Source organism: Protopterus annectens, chromosome 1.part0, assembly GCF_019279795.1.
Source record: "Protopterus annectens isolate FY-2018-M chromosome 1.part0, PAN1.0, whole genome shotgun sequence".
Taxonomy (NCBI): Eukaryota; Metazoa; Chordata; order Ceratodontiformes; family Protopteridae; genus Protopterus; species Protopterus annectens.
The window spans coordinates 1230271574-1230288489 of NC_056725.1; the positions used below are offsets into that span (position 1 = coordinate 1230271574).

General features: G+C 37.0%; 1 protein-coding gene across 1 annotated transcript in view; it reads left to right on the forward strand.

Annotated features, from left to right (window-relative positions):
* The window catches only part of LOC122800845, a 978865-nt gene that overhangs the window by 955571 nt on the left and 6378 nt on the right, over positions 1 to 16916 (forward strand). Inside the window, exon 9 of the mRNA XM_044070198.1 lies at positions 884 to 1118. Within this exon, the coding sequence (XP_043926133.1) occupies positions 884 to 1114 (231 nt within the window). The 3' untranslated portion in view covers positions 1115 to 1118. The remainder of the gene's footprint in view (positions 1 to 883; positions 1119 to 16916) is intronic.

The window sequence follows — 16916 nt, forward strand, 5'->3', positions numbered from 1 at the left end:
ATATATTTTATGGCAAAAACTGCTGATACAACATGGCCATGGCACAGAATTGAAAAGTAAATATAGAGAATTAACCCAGCAACTTCATTTGAATGACTGTACCCCCCAGACTTATTGAATGCATTCCGTAAATAGTGTTTCAAAGTTTATTATAAATGTTTTCTAAGATGTACTGCATGTAATACTTTTATTATTATTTCTGGGCATTTGCTTTTCCTAACATTTTAAAGTAGTTGTAAACGTGTTTATACACAGTTGTATTTATCCAACTTATATGTTGTGATTAATTATGTCTACACTATTTGAGCACTCTTGTCATGTCATTTTTACTAAGTTATATAATGCAGAAATGAGTGATTTTATCAGTTCTGATGAAGTAATTTTGAATATTTGGTACAGAAGCACTAAACAAATCCCTCTGAAGGTATATGTTGGCTTGTCCTCCTGAGCATGATTATTTTGTTAATGTTTATTTTTTTTAATTGTTATGCAAACTTTGCTTTTTATTTGATTATGGAGACAGTGCTAAAAGCAAAATAAAAAGCCAGTGCTGAGGCATAGAGTACAACTTGTTCATGGAGGATAAAGAAATTCTTTCTCACTTCTCATAATCTATAAAGTCAAAAATGGTGGAGTGTGTTACTGAAATAGATATGCTACCTTTCACATATATTAACATCCTACCAGATATTTTGGATGTGATGTCTCTGGATGAGAAATGTAGCTTTAAAAAAAAAAAGGAAATAGCAGCCAAGGTGGGCTCATTTAGAGGATATCATAGAAGCAAGAAAAACTATACAGATGAATATTTAAGCAACTGTAAAATGGGTAAACAAAATAGAAAACAATGGATTTACCTTTTTTTTTTTTGTTTTCTTCAAAGGTTCAACTTCTTGATCCCCTTATAAGGCACTACATAAAGGAAAAATACCTATTATCTTCAGATCAAAGTGCTAGAGAACATTTTGATGCAAAGAAGGACCTTGGAGCTTACACAGACTCTGCAAAGTTAAGCGCAGAAGACCTTCTTGAAATTTTAAAAAGAGATGTGAAGAAGCTGCACATGCTCAAAGAAATGATGGATGCCCTTGACAAGCTAGTTCATGAAAAGTAAAAATGTAAGAGTTCTTTATTTAATTTTACTTCTGCTAAGAGTGGAGAATAGGAGGTACACTTATTGTAGACAGAGTCTAGTGTAGGTTGTGGCAGGAACTCTACTGTTTGTTGCCAGAAAGGTGATCAAAACTAAGAATATCGAACCTAAAAGATTGCTGACATCCTGTAATGGCAGCTAGACTCAGAGAAAACTCAGAGAATGAGTGCATATTCACAGGCACACACACACACACACACACACACACACACACACACACACACACACACACACACACACACACACACACACACACACACACACACACACACACACACACACACACTCACATCTATATATATATATATATATATATATATAGATATGTGTGTGTGTGTGTGTGTGTGTGTGTGTGTGTGTGTGTGTGAAACTAGAACCATTTATCAATGAGTTTGCCTGTCAACAAGTGACAAAGCTGGTGCAACTCATGAAAAATCAGCTGTTCAAAATGTACTGGCTTTGTCAGTATGAGATTGCTATAGAGTGGGGATTGGAGAATATGCCCTTTCTCCACTGTACTGTGATCTTGGAACTGGTATACATAATTAACAATGGGTGTGTAGCGATCCCTGGGACTTGCTCCCCTGCAAAAAATATTGTGTGGTTTAGTCTTTTGATATTTAGGTGTCAATCATTGTTTGATTATTGAGTTGCTTTTTTGATGAATTTTATTCATACATGCACACAGACACACACACACACACACACACACACACACATGTATATATATATATATATATATATATATATATATATATATATATATAATAAATATATAGAGAGACAGAGCAAACGAAAAACAGATATAATTAGACAGATATAGCTGTGAAGGCTTGCCCTATACTGGGGTTGCAGAGGGACTTGCCAGCCTGGAAGTTTTGCAAGCTTGGGACATTCACTGTTTTGAATAGTGACCACCCAAGATTTTAGATGTTTTGGGGTCACATAATGACAATGATTAAACAAATCAGTATTAGTCATGGTGGTCCTGGTGATGGCAGTGTAATTCTTCAACAATTATAGCAAGAGTAAGAAACTATGAGTAAATTATGAGCTAGTATTTAACATATGCAATTCAATAATCTGACATCAGCTTAGGAAAAAAATATTGTCAGAATATTAAAGCAGTATAAAGAAAGCAGATTTTATGACTTCTGCAGAGGTTACCGTTTCTCTTCTAATGTAACCACTAATTTTGTACAACAATGGAGGTTGTCAGATTCTCAGTAAGTTACATGATTACCTTTGATGCTAGAAAAATTTAAAGGTGTGGGTTCTGTTCCCATGCCATGTTTTTGGGTTTATTTTTTCCAATGCTAATACTGTTGTGCAGCATAAAGGGATTGTTGCGTTCCTGAGTGTTGTGCACTTTAGATGACACTTAACCCATGTGCACTTCCAAAACAAATGCTTCAATCCTGCTTGAGGTACACTTCACTTTAACCAGGAAACATCTTTTTTTCCTACCTTCCATTCTAAGCCCATTGGGGTGAGAGCCATCTGTGACCAATTCTGAGCTGTTGGTCCAACATACAGTGCACTGTTTTAGCCCATGTGATCCCATGAGTTTTTTTTTTCCAGATTTTAGCACCCCACACCTTATCCTCACCCCAACATTATCCCTGATGCCATTTCAACTGTAAGGCTTGTCTGGTGACTTTGTTAGCTGTCCCCTTAAGTCAGCATACTGTTGCTTTGTTTAGTTTTGCCAATGTGTTTAATTTTCCCATACCACGTTATCCATAGGCTCAATGTCTTTTGATTCATAGCAGCACTGCAGCCATCTCTAGCCATTACTTTTAGCAGGGCATACCATCTGTCATACCATTGTAATGGAGTACCACCATTCACTTCAGTGGAGTCCAAACTGGAATCCTAATTTACCCAGTAATTTGAATCTGTCTTGCCCCCCCCTTCTCCGACTATTGCAGAAGATCTTTAATCTCCTTCACCCCACCTTTTGGCTAACTTTAAGTAATGTGAAGGCAAGCACTACCAAGTGTGTTTCAAGTTGTTCCATTAGTCTTCAATTTATAAAACCGATTCAGTTTGTCTAACTTTAAGCTTTGGCCACATTATTACTTCATCCTCAGATTTAAAACACATTAAGTGTTCTCAAAGAAAACCGAGCTTTTAAAGGTAATACCATTTAAGTAATTTACTCCACTAAGAGTAAAATTTGCATTGAGTGCTTTTAAAAATACAGGAAGCACTACCGTGTGACAAATGTCCATTCACCTGTGAACGTTTTGACAAAAAAATCTTAGCTATATTAAAGTTCTGCAAACATTTTTTAATACATCAAGGTAATGTGATGCTGTTTTCACATGGGAAAAAAAACATAATCATATCCATTCTCCACAGATTTATCTAATATAAAATCAAGAACTATATGTGTTAAGTATATAGTGGTAAACAGACACTTGCAATACAGACAAGGAGGTGAGGCCATATCAACAGAACAGCACATCCCATGTGCCATCTAGGGGAATTAATAAAACTATAGCTTTACAAGATTTAAGTGTTATAATGCACCATATAGAAGTCTGCTTTCAGCCATATGCATGACAGTAGTTCTCCATCAGGTCTAAGGTCAATAGTCAAAGACATTACCATGAGTAAAGGATACATGCTGTCAAAAAGGATATTATCTCCTGTGACATACAGTCCCATTGTAATATGTTAGCTAAGATACAATAAGTAACGTAAGATACAGCAATCATGGTATAAGTAATATGTTAAAAAAATACAAAAAGTAGTTTAGGTTTAATAAAGCTTCAGTTGACAGTGCACAATATAGAATGGGTTTCATGGTACAATATGAAAACATAACCCACAAGACACAAATGTTCAGCCAGTTGTATGTGCTCAGTACAAAACAATGCAGTTACTGTACAATCAATACAGTATGCTACAAATCAGTAAAATGTCATGGGAAAAGGTGTCACAAGTTTTAAAGAACAACATAAGTTATAGGCAAAGGTGCCACAACATTAGCAAATACTAGGTGGCAAACATGATTCAAGTTGTAGGTGTGGGTGTTACAAGCTTAGCAAGTGTGATCTGTCAGACATGATTCAGGTTTCAGGCATGGGTGGCTCAAAATCTAGTGGTGCAGTAAGACTGAAGAGCAGGCTCACACTGGTGGTTCGCAAGCAGTAAAAGAATAAAATTGATGTAACCCAGGTAGCACATTCACCTTTGATGCAGAAGCCAGTGGGTTCTCTTCCCACAGCAGGTGATTGGATTGCTGACATTGCAGTGTCGCATGAGGGTGGGGGATGCTTCACTCCTGAATGTGTCGTCCTTCAGATGAGATGTTAAACCAGGGTCCCATCTGCTTCAGTAGATGGTAGCTCAAGTGGATGTAAAATATCCCATGTCACCTGTTTAAAATAGCAGGGGAAGTTCACCGATGCCCTGGCCAAATTTCTCCTAATAGTATCAAGTTCTACCTTGGGTTTCCTCTGAAAAGAGGCCACTAGCCTAGTAGGACTAACCCTAGGAAAAATAAAATAAAATAAAAATAAAATAATAAATTAAAATGTATTTGCTTCCCTGGTTAAATAGGAAACACTGTATAAACAAAATGCAAGTTAGCACAACTTCAATAAAGTGCAGTGAAAATAAATAATAATAGTAATTTCCCTGGTGGCCTAGGGAACATCAGTTGTCCACAGTCCAGTGAGTTAACTGTACCTTCATATAATTGTAATTCACAGCTCCACTTGCTAACCCTCCTCATTCAGTTAGAGAAGTACAGTACAGGTTTTTCAAAACAATAATGCATATTGTTTAAATATGTACTCAGTCTGATAAAATGCAAAGCAAAGTGTCACATTCCCAGTCAGGTGGATATCACAATGACAAATACTGCTTTATAGAATTAGTACAAAATACAGACAGACATATACACACACTCACTCACACACACTGACATTACTGAATAAGCACCCAGACAGATATGCTTTTTCACTATTATTGTGCAATTTCTAAAAGCTTGATATGTGAAATATGCCATTCTAAATAAGCAAGGAAAGGACTGCTCTTCTAAAAAATGATAGGAAACAAACAAAACATCCTTTAGAATAAAAAGAAATTACAATAAAATAAATCAACAAAAAAGACACTTTTATACACTAAAATCTTCACCACTCTAGCTAATTGTGCAACAACTGGAGCAGTGGCAAGAAAGTATTAATCAGAGACAGGTATAGTCGCAGTGAGAACGACTCCATTATGTCATGTCTTTGAATCAAACATGTTAGCACTCTCCCTATCAGCCATGGCATAATATTAGCAAACGCACACTTAAACACATATACACACAGACATGCACACGCACACACCTACACACACACACACACACACACACACACACACACACACACACACACACACGTGTGCGCGCGCACACATACACTCATACATTCATCTGACTTCATTCATGCCCTAAGAGACATGCACACTCACATGTCCACACACATTAACCACTCCCACCCGGCCTGAATTAACCTGCAGCATGACTGTTTCGGCAGGAGTAAATGGGTGACTGCTGTCTGTTACTGATATTCATTTTTTCTTCCTCCACTGATATTTTACTCTGCAAGGTTTCATAAATCAGGACCTGCTGGCATTTCTGGTGGAGATCCCGTGACTCATTTGCATTAGCCACTCCCCCAGATTGTTACATTAGTATGCAGCTTTACCACTAGTGGGAAACATCAGCAGTTTGGCTGTCTATGAATTATAAAGACTTAACAGATAGGGAAGCCACTCATGCTTAATACTCTTGGCAAGATTTTCAGAATCCCAGCCACAGTCATTGATTATTGTTATTATACAAAGACATTATTTAAGAACTGCATTGTTTACCTTTTATGAAATAATGCTGTTATTGCATGAGGGGACTTTAGTTTTCTTCCACTTCTGGGATTGGCTGCTGGACATGAGTGGTGTTCTGTGCAAGGATGTGTCATGTGCATCCTTGCTCTTACACAGTACATAAGTGACATGCTGGAATTAAACACTTTCTTCTTGAATGCCTACCCATCATATATCCATGTCTTCTCCTTCTTGTTCTGTCTTTAATGTTAGATTAAATACAGACTGAACAAGAAGAAGAAGAAGCAGGTGTATGAGAGGAAGGTTTTTAAGTAGTCAGTAAATTGTCTTCTTGTTAAATACACTATGTGGCTCTGGTGGCAGGACTTTTTTATTAGTAATGTCCAATTTACAATGGACACACTGATTCCTCTGTCCTGTAAGTGTAGAACTTTAACTATCTTTCATTGTATAACTTCCAATAACCCATTTTATCCTTTTTAGGATAATGAGGATGTCCTCTTTAGTTATGTCTGGAACCTCAGAAGTAATACCTAACAGTATTCTGAGATAATACAAAATTGAAAAAAATAAATAAATACATTTTAATTTGTTTTAAGTTTTAAGTTTTAGTACTTTATTCTATTTTTTATAATACAAAATAGTACCATATATTCATCCCCTGTGCACATAGCCAACATATTACTGAACAAAGTCAGCTTAAACTCTAATTCCTTATCTCTGCCTAACTATCCACTGCACATTAGTGTGCCACCTGAGCAAGTCTCATGTGCTCTCTCCAAGGCTAAGAACACTGGCCCCATGGGTACAGATAATGTGCCAGGCCAGCACCAAGCATTGTCTGACTGATTTGTTATTAAGACTATTCAATCTCGGTCTCTCCACTGGTTTCATGCCAAAGGGATGGAGGACTGCTGTAGTCACTCCACACCACTAAGGGGACCAACTACTAATCCGGGAAACTAAAGATCCATGAACCTCACCAGCCTTATCTGTAAGGCAATGGAACACATTAAAAAGTCATAGGCAGTCTTCAAACCGTCGACCTAAATCAGTTTGGGTTTTGTTAAAGGCACATCCTGTGTCCTAAACTTGGACTTTTTTGAAAAAGTCACAGAGGCATTACTCTCAAGGAAATATGTTTCCCTTCTTGCATTAATGATAAGCTAATCAAACAAAATCTAAACCCCACCTGGGATACCCACTGGACAGCAAACTTGCTCATGAAGAGAACACAGTCTATTAGTGTTGGAGGCACACGCCCAACCAAAAGAGTAGTTGCAAGTAGTGTGCCTCGGGGATCTGTACAAGGACCATTCCTCATGTAGCTCAGAGATGTGTACAAATATCACTCCTCCTGGCATTTGTTTCTCTAACATCAAGGCTGACACTAAAGGCCTGAGACCGATGATGGTGGCTAATGATTGTAAACTGGAAGCTGCCATAAACATCCCAACTGACCATTGGATTCTCCAGGTGGGCCTACTGTGCACTAACAGGCATATACTTAGATCACAGGCTGACCCTAAATGTCAAGAAATGCAACTGTGTCCTATGACAGACTAGGGCAGCCATGCTGCTGTCACATAGGTAGTACCTGCCTAAAAACTGACTCAGTGATTAGGGGCTTGGGCACTTTCATTGACAATGAACTATCCCTTGACCACCATATTACCCCTGTTGTTATGAAGACCTTTTAACTAGCCAGACTGATGACTAAAACTATATCTTCTAGACCCATGGAAGTCACCACCCTCCCTCTACTCCACTCTTATGACATCACTTATAGAGTATACTGCCCCCTTTAGTATGGACTCATATAAACCCATGACAAAGCTTGACAAACCACAGTATTTCCTTAATAAAACAATCAAGGCCATGTCCACATTTAGCTAAATGGACCACTTTAAAGTAATCTCACTGTTTTCTTTATCCTGTTGACTTCTGAGAGGAGACTTTGCCCAGCTTACATGGCCTTGGAGAATCTAGTCCTCTGTAGCCTCCTTGATATCCACAAAACTAATAAAATCCTAAACAGTCGCTTAAAGGATCAGAACTTCCACTATAATATAAAGTGGACCTGGATCTTGGTGTTAAAGATATCTGTCACAGAGAATACCTATTTTATGGAATAAGCTCCCTCTGTATGTGAAGTACAGTAGTTCCTTGATCATTATTAAACACAACCTGGATAACTGGATGGGCAATCATCAGTGCACTCCAGTCTGTCCATTCAGGCTCTCATGTTAAGGGGAAATAACTACGTCCAAAGTAATTCATATTGTTGGGAGTCTAGCATGACCCTCATGCTCTTCTAGGAAGGGGACATACACAGGCACAAAGTAATTCATCCTGTGAGGGGTCTGTTATTAATTTCAAGTGTTGGACAATTCAGTGCAACATTGTATGGCTAGGCTGTAAGTGCTCCACCAGATCAACATCCTAATATGTGCCTGTGAAGTTAGGAATAACCAGACCTTTGCATAGAAGGTTATATGAACATACTTACTTCATTGGTACAGATTTTAAACAGTCAGCTGAGTATACTAATTTTAAAACAGTTTTATTCTGTTTTGGATGTTTTAAAAGCTAATCTGAGAGGTCATTATGTACTGAATACAGTTCGATTTTTAAGGAAATACCCACTAAAATATTGATTGAGTGGGCAGTTCTTTCAGTGTTATTTAACTGTCAGAAGAAGGTTCTATAAGTTTGAAGATTTGAAAGATCTAATCAATTAATTATGTGTATGAGTTTTATGTATGATAAACCCGGGTTTTCGGCTCATTACTTTAGTGGTGTGCATTTTTTCACATGCATACCTATCAACTGTTTTATTTTAACTGTTTTACATTGTCATCCCTATATTCAACATTATATCCTGGTATAATTATGATAATAAGGGCAGTATGCATATTTCCTTCAGCAGCTTTAGGACTGAGCTTGTAAAGGTCTTTATTATAGGTTTGTAGGTTCATAGGCTTATAGGATGTTACTAGGCTATTGATCTGAGGATCTTTACAAGCCTAGCTGTTGAATCCCAGTATAATAGTAAATGAAAGATATCTTTCATGCCAAGGTTTTTCTAGCAAGGGCTACTCATGTCCAGGAGAGAAGCCAGGGCAGTCCTCGGCAGAATTTAGGGTTTCCCATCTAGTCATCCAGGTTGTACTTAAACAGGGTCATTGAGGTGCTCTACTTGATATGGATTGGAAGCCTATTCCAGAAGACTGGCAACCTCTGAGAGATGTATCTGTCTCTGCAGCAGGTCCGGTCGCAGGCTAGATTTCCGTTCCTGGAATGGGTGGCTCTAGTCCCATTTGACTTATATTTGTGTAGCATTTCCATTAAATTTGGGTGAGAGGTAGCCCTGTAAACCAGACATAAGTTACCTCTAAGTAGTCTATATGCTACTGAGTACAGTCATAGTGACTTCAGTCTGTCTGTATAAAACATGTGCTGGAGACAATGAAATTTCTTGGTTAGGAATGTCTAAGGTCTGTCAAGTTGCTGCAGGTATCAAGTACGGTACATACTAAAGGGAGCATTATATTCAATAATAGGCCTGATGAGGGATGAGTACATAGAGGTTATAACCTCTTTTGCTCTTAAGGCGATGCCTTTGCTAATTAGGTGAGCAATGTAGAATGCCTAATTCACCACAGTAGACACATGGTAGTCAAAGCTGAGGTCACCGTTAACTTGTGTTCCCAGGTCTCTCACTACTGAATTGGTACTTAATCAGCAGGGATATGGTTTTTACCAAAGGGAATAATGATTTTTATGATTTAGTTTAAGACCATGGCTTTGGCACCAATCATTGGTCTGTGTAAGCCCCTTTTGAAGTACGTTGATATCACTAGAGTATTTAGTGATAGCATCTAATTTGCAGTCATCTCCGAACTTGGTTAGATACACCCCTCCATTTTAGCTGGACTTCTGAGAAGTATATGCCGAACAAGTGGGGGCATTATATATATTAATCAATGGATGTGTCTTAGGCTTCAAGAAGTAGGGATCTGGGCCATATAACTCAACATTCTTCTATTACATTCCTTGAAGCTATGTGTTTTTCTAGATACTATATCATTTTTTTGGCAAGGGGCACACACACACACACACACACACACACACACACACACACACACACACACACACACACGCACATACACTCCCTCTCTCTGTTATCTCTTTATTCTTATATATCACAGTTTGTTGGGTTGCAGTTAAAATAATAATTTTATTTTTGCAGGCATGCTTGGCCAATACTTTGGCCAGTGTCATTACTATGAAGGGATGAATACTTCTATATTTATTTCAGCATTGTATATAGTTATTGCCTCCTGGGAACACTTTTAACATTTGCTGTCCTTATGACTTAGCCAATGCTGGCAATCAGTCTGTCTACCATACCTTTCATCTGAGGTCACACATGTATGATATTCTGGTGGTAGATTTCAACATTTTTACAAAACGTACTGAATGATAGTCATTTTAAGACAATGGGGTAGCAGGTATCCCAGCTACAAAAATCATCTTATCTAGAAATGGAATGACTACATTTCCTGTTATGGATTTCAATCCTTCAGTTATTGGAAACCTTAACTATTCCTCTATCACTAATAATAACTAATCAACACTGCTTATGCATTCATAAAATAATCAATATTTAAGTCAGGCCATGAAAGTATCAGTAACTCTGTTGTGGAACATTGGAATTACTTGAAGTGTTTATTTGAAACATTGAAGAGTCGTGCAGCATTTTATTACAGGGAACCATAACTTCCCCTCACCATGGTTTCAATATTTAAGGTTTCTAAATGTAACTCAGGCCTAAAAAGCTATAGATTTAATTTGCAAACTCTAAGGTTTAATTAACCTTTTACACTCCAGAAAGTAATTGCCATCAGTGGGAACGGTGACTTCCCATCTTTACCGCTCATGTTTCTAATCTGTCTAAACCTGGAATGTTTTTGTCTTTGTCTCTGACAAGTATTGTGCACACAGAAATGTTTTCAGTTGCTTTTGTACAATGTCCTTTTCAGTCTCACTCTCTGTCACAGTTAAACCTTCCAACAGAGCACAGTCAACTCCCATGTTAACATGGTATCCAGCATGCATGCCTTGCATTTATTTAAATAGTGAACTTCACTTCTTATTAGCTGACATTACAGGAATTAGACCAACTATTTTTACTGTAATTTCTGTTTGTTACTATACTTCCAATATAATTTTAGTACATTTTTATTTAAGCAGAAAAAAATAAGTGATTTACTTACAAATACCAAATTTCATGAAATCCCACATTTAAATCTGTGCTCAAGTAATTCCAGTTCTGTAATTGTACTTAATTGTTCCAGGAAAAACTATAAAAGACAGTGATATTGCTTATTGTGTATCTTACCAGTAAATGTATCCAAAGTTTGCCTTCAGATTAGTCAGCTAAATTCTGTTTCCTTCTTTTCTACTGAACTTTGTATCAATTTAACAACCTGCCTAACAATCCTTTTGCCTTTACATCAGCATTTAATGTACTGCTGATCTATTTGAATTAATCTCAGAGACTTTGTAGCAGTATAACTTACTAAAGAAAAATTAGACCTAAACAGTACATCATAAACAATTTTAGTATTTTACAGTCATATCCAGTGCATACATACATATATACAAATATTTCAAGCACAGTCATTAATGCCAGTCTAGCCTGCCAATATACCAAAACAGTTGTTCCCATAATGTGTCCAGGCTGTTCTTAAAAATATCTAAACTAGTACTTGCTTTAATGTAATTTGGCAGTCTGTTCCATATATCAGTTGCTCTCTCAGAGACTCGGTTAGTACACTTCTCATTCCTATAGAATCTTTTTTAATTTCTCCAAATCTTTTGGGTTTCTAATACCATGGCAGGAATAGACCCCATTCCTTAGTCAAAGTATGATTCAAGTTCACGAAATTAGTATTGCTTCAATCTTTGATGTCAGCCAGAAGTGCTCTTCTCAGCACCTGCAATGTGCCCAGAAATGACCCCTTCTGCAGTTTGTATGGAGTTACATGTATTCATAACATATCTAAATCCGATTGTAAATTCTTTTTTATAAGACCTGTCGCTCCTACTACTACTGGAACTGGGTATCTTTCTTCTACATTGCTCTCATTTCTGCCTGTAAATCCTGATATTTTATGACTTTGTGTCTCTTTGTACACAAGACACTATAGTCACTGGGTATAACAATTTCAATGATCAGTGCAACTTTTGTCTTCTTTTCATGTACTATTATATCTGTTTTTCTCACATCGATCTTTTGAACTGTTGGTAATGGGTAATCCCATGGAATGTAGACTTCATCATTTTCTATTATGCTTTGTGGCTCATGTTTCCAGTGTTTTTCAACTACTTCAATTATTATAATATTTGCACAATCCCCTGTACAACAGTCTTGCCACATTATTATGCCTTTCTGTATACAGTCCTTCTGCCATTAGTATGTCACAACCAGCAACAAGATGCGCAACTGTTTTCAATTCTGTTTTACAAAACCTACATTTGTCTGTTTCTCTCACATTCAATGGACTTTGTAAAACAACATGTGCGTAGCCCACTATCTTGGGCCGCCAATATTAACCTTTCATCTTTTGGTATGAATCTTCTACATAGATTGTCTAATGATTATCTAGTACTAACCCTAAACATTCTAGAGATAGATGTCTCTAAATGCCTTATACACCTGAATAAGATCTCTTCTCAGATAACTGTAAGAGACACTGTGCAAGTTCAGATATTTTAGTCTTTCATAATAGCTTAAAATTTCACATCCATGGATGCTCTTGGTATATTTCTGCTGTACCCTTTCCAGTTTATTTGTGGCTTGTTTTCTTATAGGGTTTCCATATTGTTATTCCATACACAAGTTTGGGTCTAATGTAACTAATAAACAATGACTTCATCATTTCTGATTTCCTAGACTTTATAGATCTTTTTTATACAACCTATAGTTCTATAACTATCATTAACCAATTGGTTGATATGATTAGAAAAACTCAAAGCTGGATCTACCTGTGGATCCAGGTCCTTTAATAAATCTACAGTTTCAATCCCTGTGTGCTGTATTAAATATTCACCTTTCAATTTATGTCTCCCAGATCCCATATACTTAGTTATTGATGTATTTATCAGCATATTATTATCATGTGCCCAAATGGTCAATTTGGTCAAGTTCTTTTGCAGACATGTGCCACCTTATCACCATTCCTCATTCACTAAGCAAACTTCCAGACACTCAATGACTATCCTAGCCTTTTCATCTCATTTATAAACAGCCCTTTACATTCTATTATGCAGCAGTTATGTCTTATAACACAGTGCCTGCTCACGCGACTGTCACTTTCATTAACACCCTATTTTCTTGTATTATGCTATGCTGCCATCAACCTCCATCTAAAATAATATATGCCATCTACTTACCCACCAAAGCTACCACAAGCAAACATGCAACAGTTTTCTCTTCAAAGGATCCACAATATGGACTTTCTAAATTGTATCCTCTGTGCAGAGCTGTCATGGTAGCCTCAGATATAGCAGTAAAGTACAATCTCATTCTGTAAGCTTTTTACTTTCAGTCAAAGCAAAAACTGTGTGGCAGACAAATTGAGCAGGACCAGGACATAGATCCTTACTAATGGAAACTGAATCATGGAGTTTTCCAAGATTTGATCCAGCTGTGGTGACTTGTCTGCTTCCATTCACAACAAACAAATGGCAAATTTTGCTCCAGGACACATTGTAAGTAGCCTGGGAAACACTCCCCTTTTCCTTGAACAGGAATGTTCTTTTATGCCTTTTTACCCTTTCTGTGGTATTCATAGTGACGCTAAAGATTCAGAAGGGGTCCTTCTTTTGGAAATAACCAAAGGCAATTGTCACAAGCTTCCTCACAGAATTGATACTCACACAAGACATGGCGTTCTTCAAAGCTCCACAACTTAAACATTTTCTAGCTGGTGCCACTTTAAGTACCAAAACCACTTTGCAGCTAGCACTTCTCTGCTTCAAAAATACTTGTGTGATTATGTTTATCCTCTTCTTTTTCCTCATTTCTCTAGGAAGGTTTATCTTTCATTTTAGTTGCTTTTAAAGGGGAATATCTGTCTACCTATAAAATAGATTATTCATTCTTGGGATCTTAATTTTCTTTTACAGGTACTAACTATTGATCCATTTAACTGGCTCTTCAGGCTGATCTGATGTTCTAATCATGGAAATCAGTGTTATTGATTGCTCTCAACTCTGCAAAAGGAGTATATTAGTTGCAGTCTGTTATGGCAGGCCAACCTTATCTACTTTTCCTCAAGGATAGAGTTTCCTTGAGAGAAAATACTTTTTTTATGCCTAAAGTGGTATCTGAGTTTACTTTGGGACATCATTTCCCTCTCTCTGTCTTCTTTCTAGAACCTAAAATGAGGAAAAATGGATCATTTTTATTCTGGGATGTGAACAGACAACCCAGATACAATTCTGACAGAATTAAAACCTTCATAAATATTGGCCAGTTATCCATTTTTTTGTGAACTGTGAACTAGTGTCAAAACAGATAATTATTTTTCCAACCATAACTGAATTCAATGTGAAAAAAATTATTGTGAAAAAACAAACCTGTGCGTTGCTGAAGGTAGTCCAACAAACAAAACAACAATTCAACAAAAATGTTGACAGACCACCACGAGCTGATAAAAACTTCCTTTAATGCTAAAAGCGTAAAACCATAAAGCAGCAATGACAACTATAGCCAATGTTCTTGAAATCAATTTTCTTCAAAGGAAACAAAAACAACTGCGATAAGCACTTTTAGCCGTAGCCTTCTCAGATCATATTAGCTGAACTACTTTCTTTACTCTTTAAACCATCTTTAGCCAATCCTTAAACAGAAACTAAACCAACTCCTTCTCTCTCCTCCAATTATATTGCTTTATAATTCATCCAATCATCACATCAATAAAGTTTGACCAAGCCTACTTCCTCGACCAATCAAGACAGTTTATAGGAATGTCATCCTTTTAGAATGGGTTTTAGCAGAACCACTCCATTTAATCCCAGAGGGTGATCAGCTCTTAAATCTGTCATCCACTTTACTTCTGCCACTTCAGTTTTATTATGTAGATCCCCTCTTCTCATATCTTCTGGTATTTGTTCTAATGCCATAAATTCAAAAGCATGTTTCATATTATCCTTGACATGACATAATAGATCATTGGTTTCAAGAGAGTTCTTGATGTCATATAAGTGGCAAAGGACTCTTTCCTTAAATAACCTATTGGTTTTGCCAATGTAAAAGGCAGGGCAGCAATTACTTCTTTTATGCCTAAAGTGGTATCTGAGTTTACTTTGGGACAAACTTTCCATCTCCCTGTCTCCTTTCTAGAACCTAAAATGAGGAAAAATTGGTAATTTCTATTCTGGATGTCAACAGACAATCCAGATACTATTCTGACAAATTAAAACCTTCAGAAATACTGGCCAGTTATCCATTTCTTGTGAACTGTGAACTAGTGTCAAAACAGACAATTACTTATGTTTACCCCCATGGTATTTCCATTTTTTTCCAACTATAATTCAGTTCTAGGCAGGGTGAAGTCACACGCTATTATGGTCTTGACTTCTTCAGTGGCTCTTTGGAAAGGACTGTACTCAGTAACCATTCTACAGGCAACATCATGATCCTATGTGCACACTTTTACAAAGCACTACAAACCAGATTCCTTCTCCAGGTCTAGAGCGAGTTTTGCTAGGACCATTACTCAGAAGCTCCTGGACCTTCATCCTTCCTCTTCCCAGACCTTAAAAGCTATGGTATACTACGTATGTAGCTAAAACTACTGTAGCAGTGACCATATGATGAACATAGTACAATTGTGTAAGTAAAGTTACCATAACAGTAGACATTCTATGTACACTGCTGTAGTAGAGGCTCCTTCTTTCCATCCCCCTTATTTGAATATAATTTTTAATGCCACCTATCATGTGTCTATAGAAAAACAAAGAAAAAAGGTTGTCAATAAGAAGTTTTTTTTAAATATTGAGAAAGGTATGAGAAAGAGATGACAGATGCTGGGGAGCTCTTTTTTATGACTGGGGCAAAGTAGGACAATGAGGAATTTAATTGTACTGTAAAGCTTCAATTATTGACAAATAGTAAACAATTGGATTATTTGTCACTAATACATGTTGTTAGGAATGTGAGTTAGAAATTTGTGCATCACCAGGTCAGAGGCTTTGGTCAGAACAACAAATATTTCTCCCCTTAGTTTAACTTTGCCTGTGATTAACAAACTATCTCATATTAGGGTCCAGTTGACTGTCCTAGTACTTCCGCTCCTCCAGAATCCATTTTGATGAGAGTTTAGACATTATACTGAGTTATGTGGGCAGTGAGTTGTTTAGACACCAGCTCTTTTAGGATTTTTTCTGTAATGGAGTTAGTACAGTTTTTGACAGTTTTGATAGTAGCATACTTCTATAATGTGTGTATGATATTTTATGAGATGTGATAGTGGAGGGGGGGGGTAAAGATAGTGTGATAAACCAGGGGTGTACATTGTCTGTTCTTGTGGGTGCATCTGGCAGGATTAGTTTTAGATCATTTTATGTTTCTTGTTTATCTTTTGACAGTTGAAAGGGGTAGGTCTGGTGGATGTGAATAGAAGACATGGGGCGAGATCAGTTACTGTGATGTGTTTTGGGTTGATCAGTTATTTAAAGATGGTAGATTTGTGAACTCATTTAAAAAAATATTTCCTGAAAGGGTTCCTACTTTTGGTTGTAATTTGGTTGAGAGAGAAGCTGTCAGTGCTTTTAATGACCTGTTACACAACTGACTTGCTGCTAGAACTGCTTTGAGTGTGTTGTTTTATTTGCTGTTCTGTGA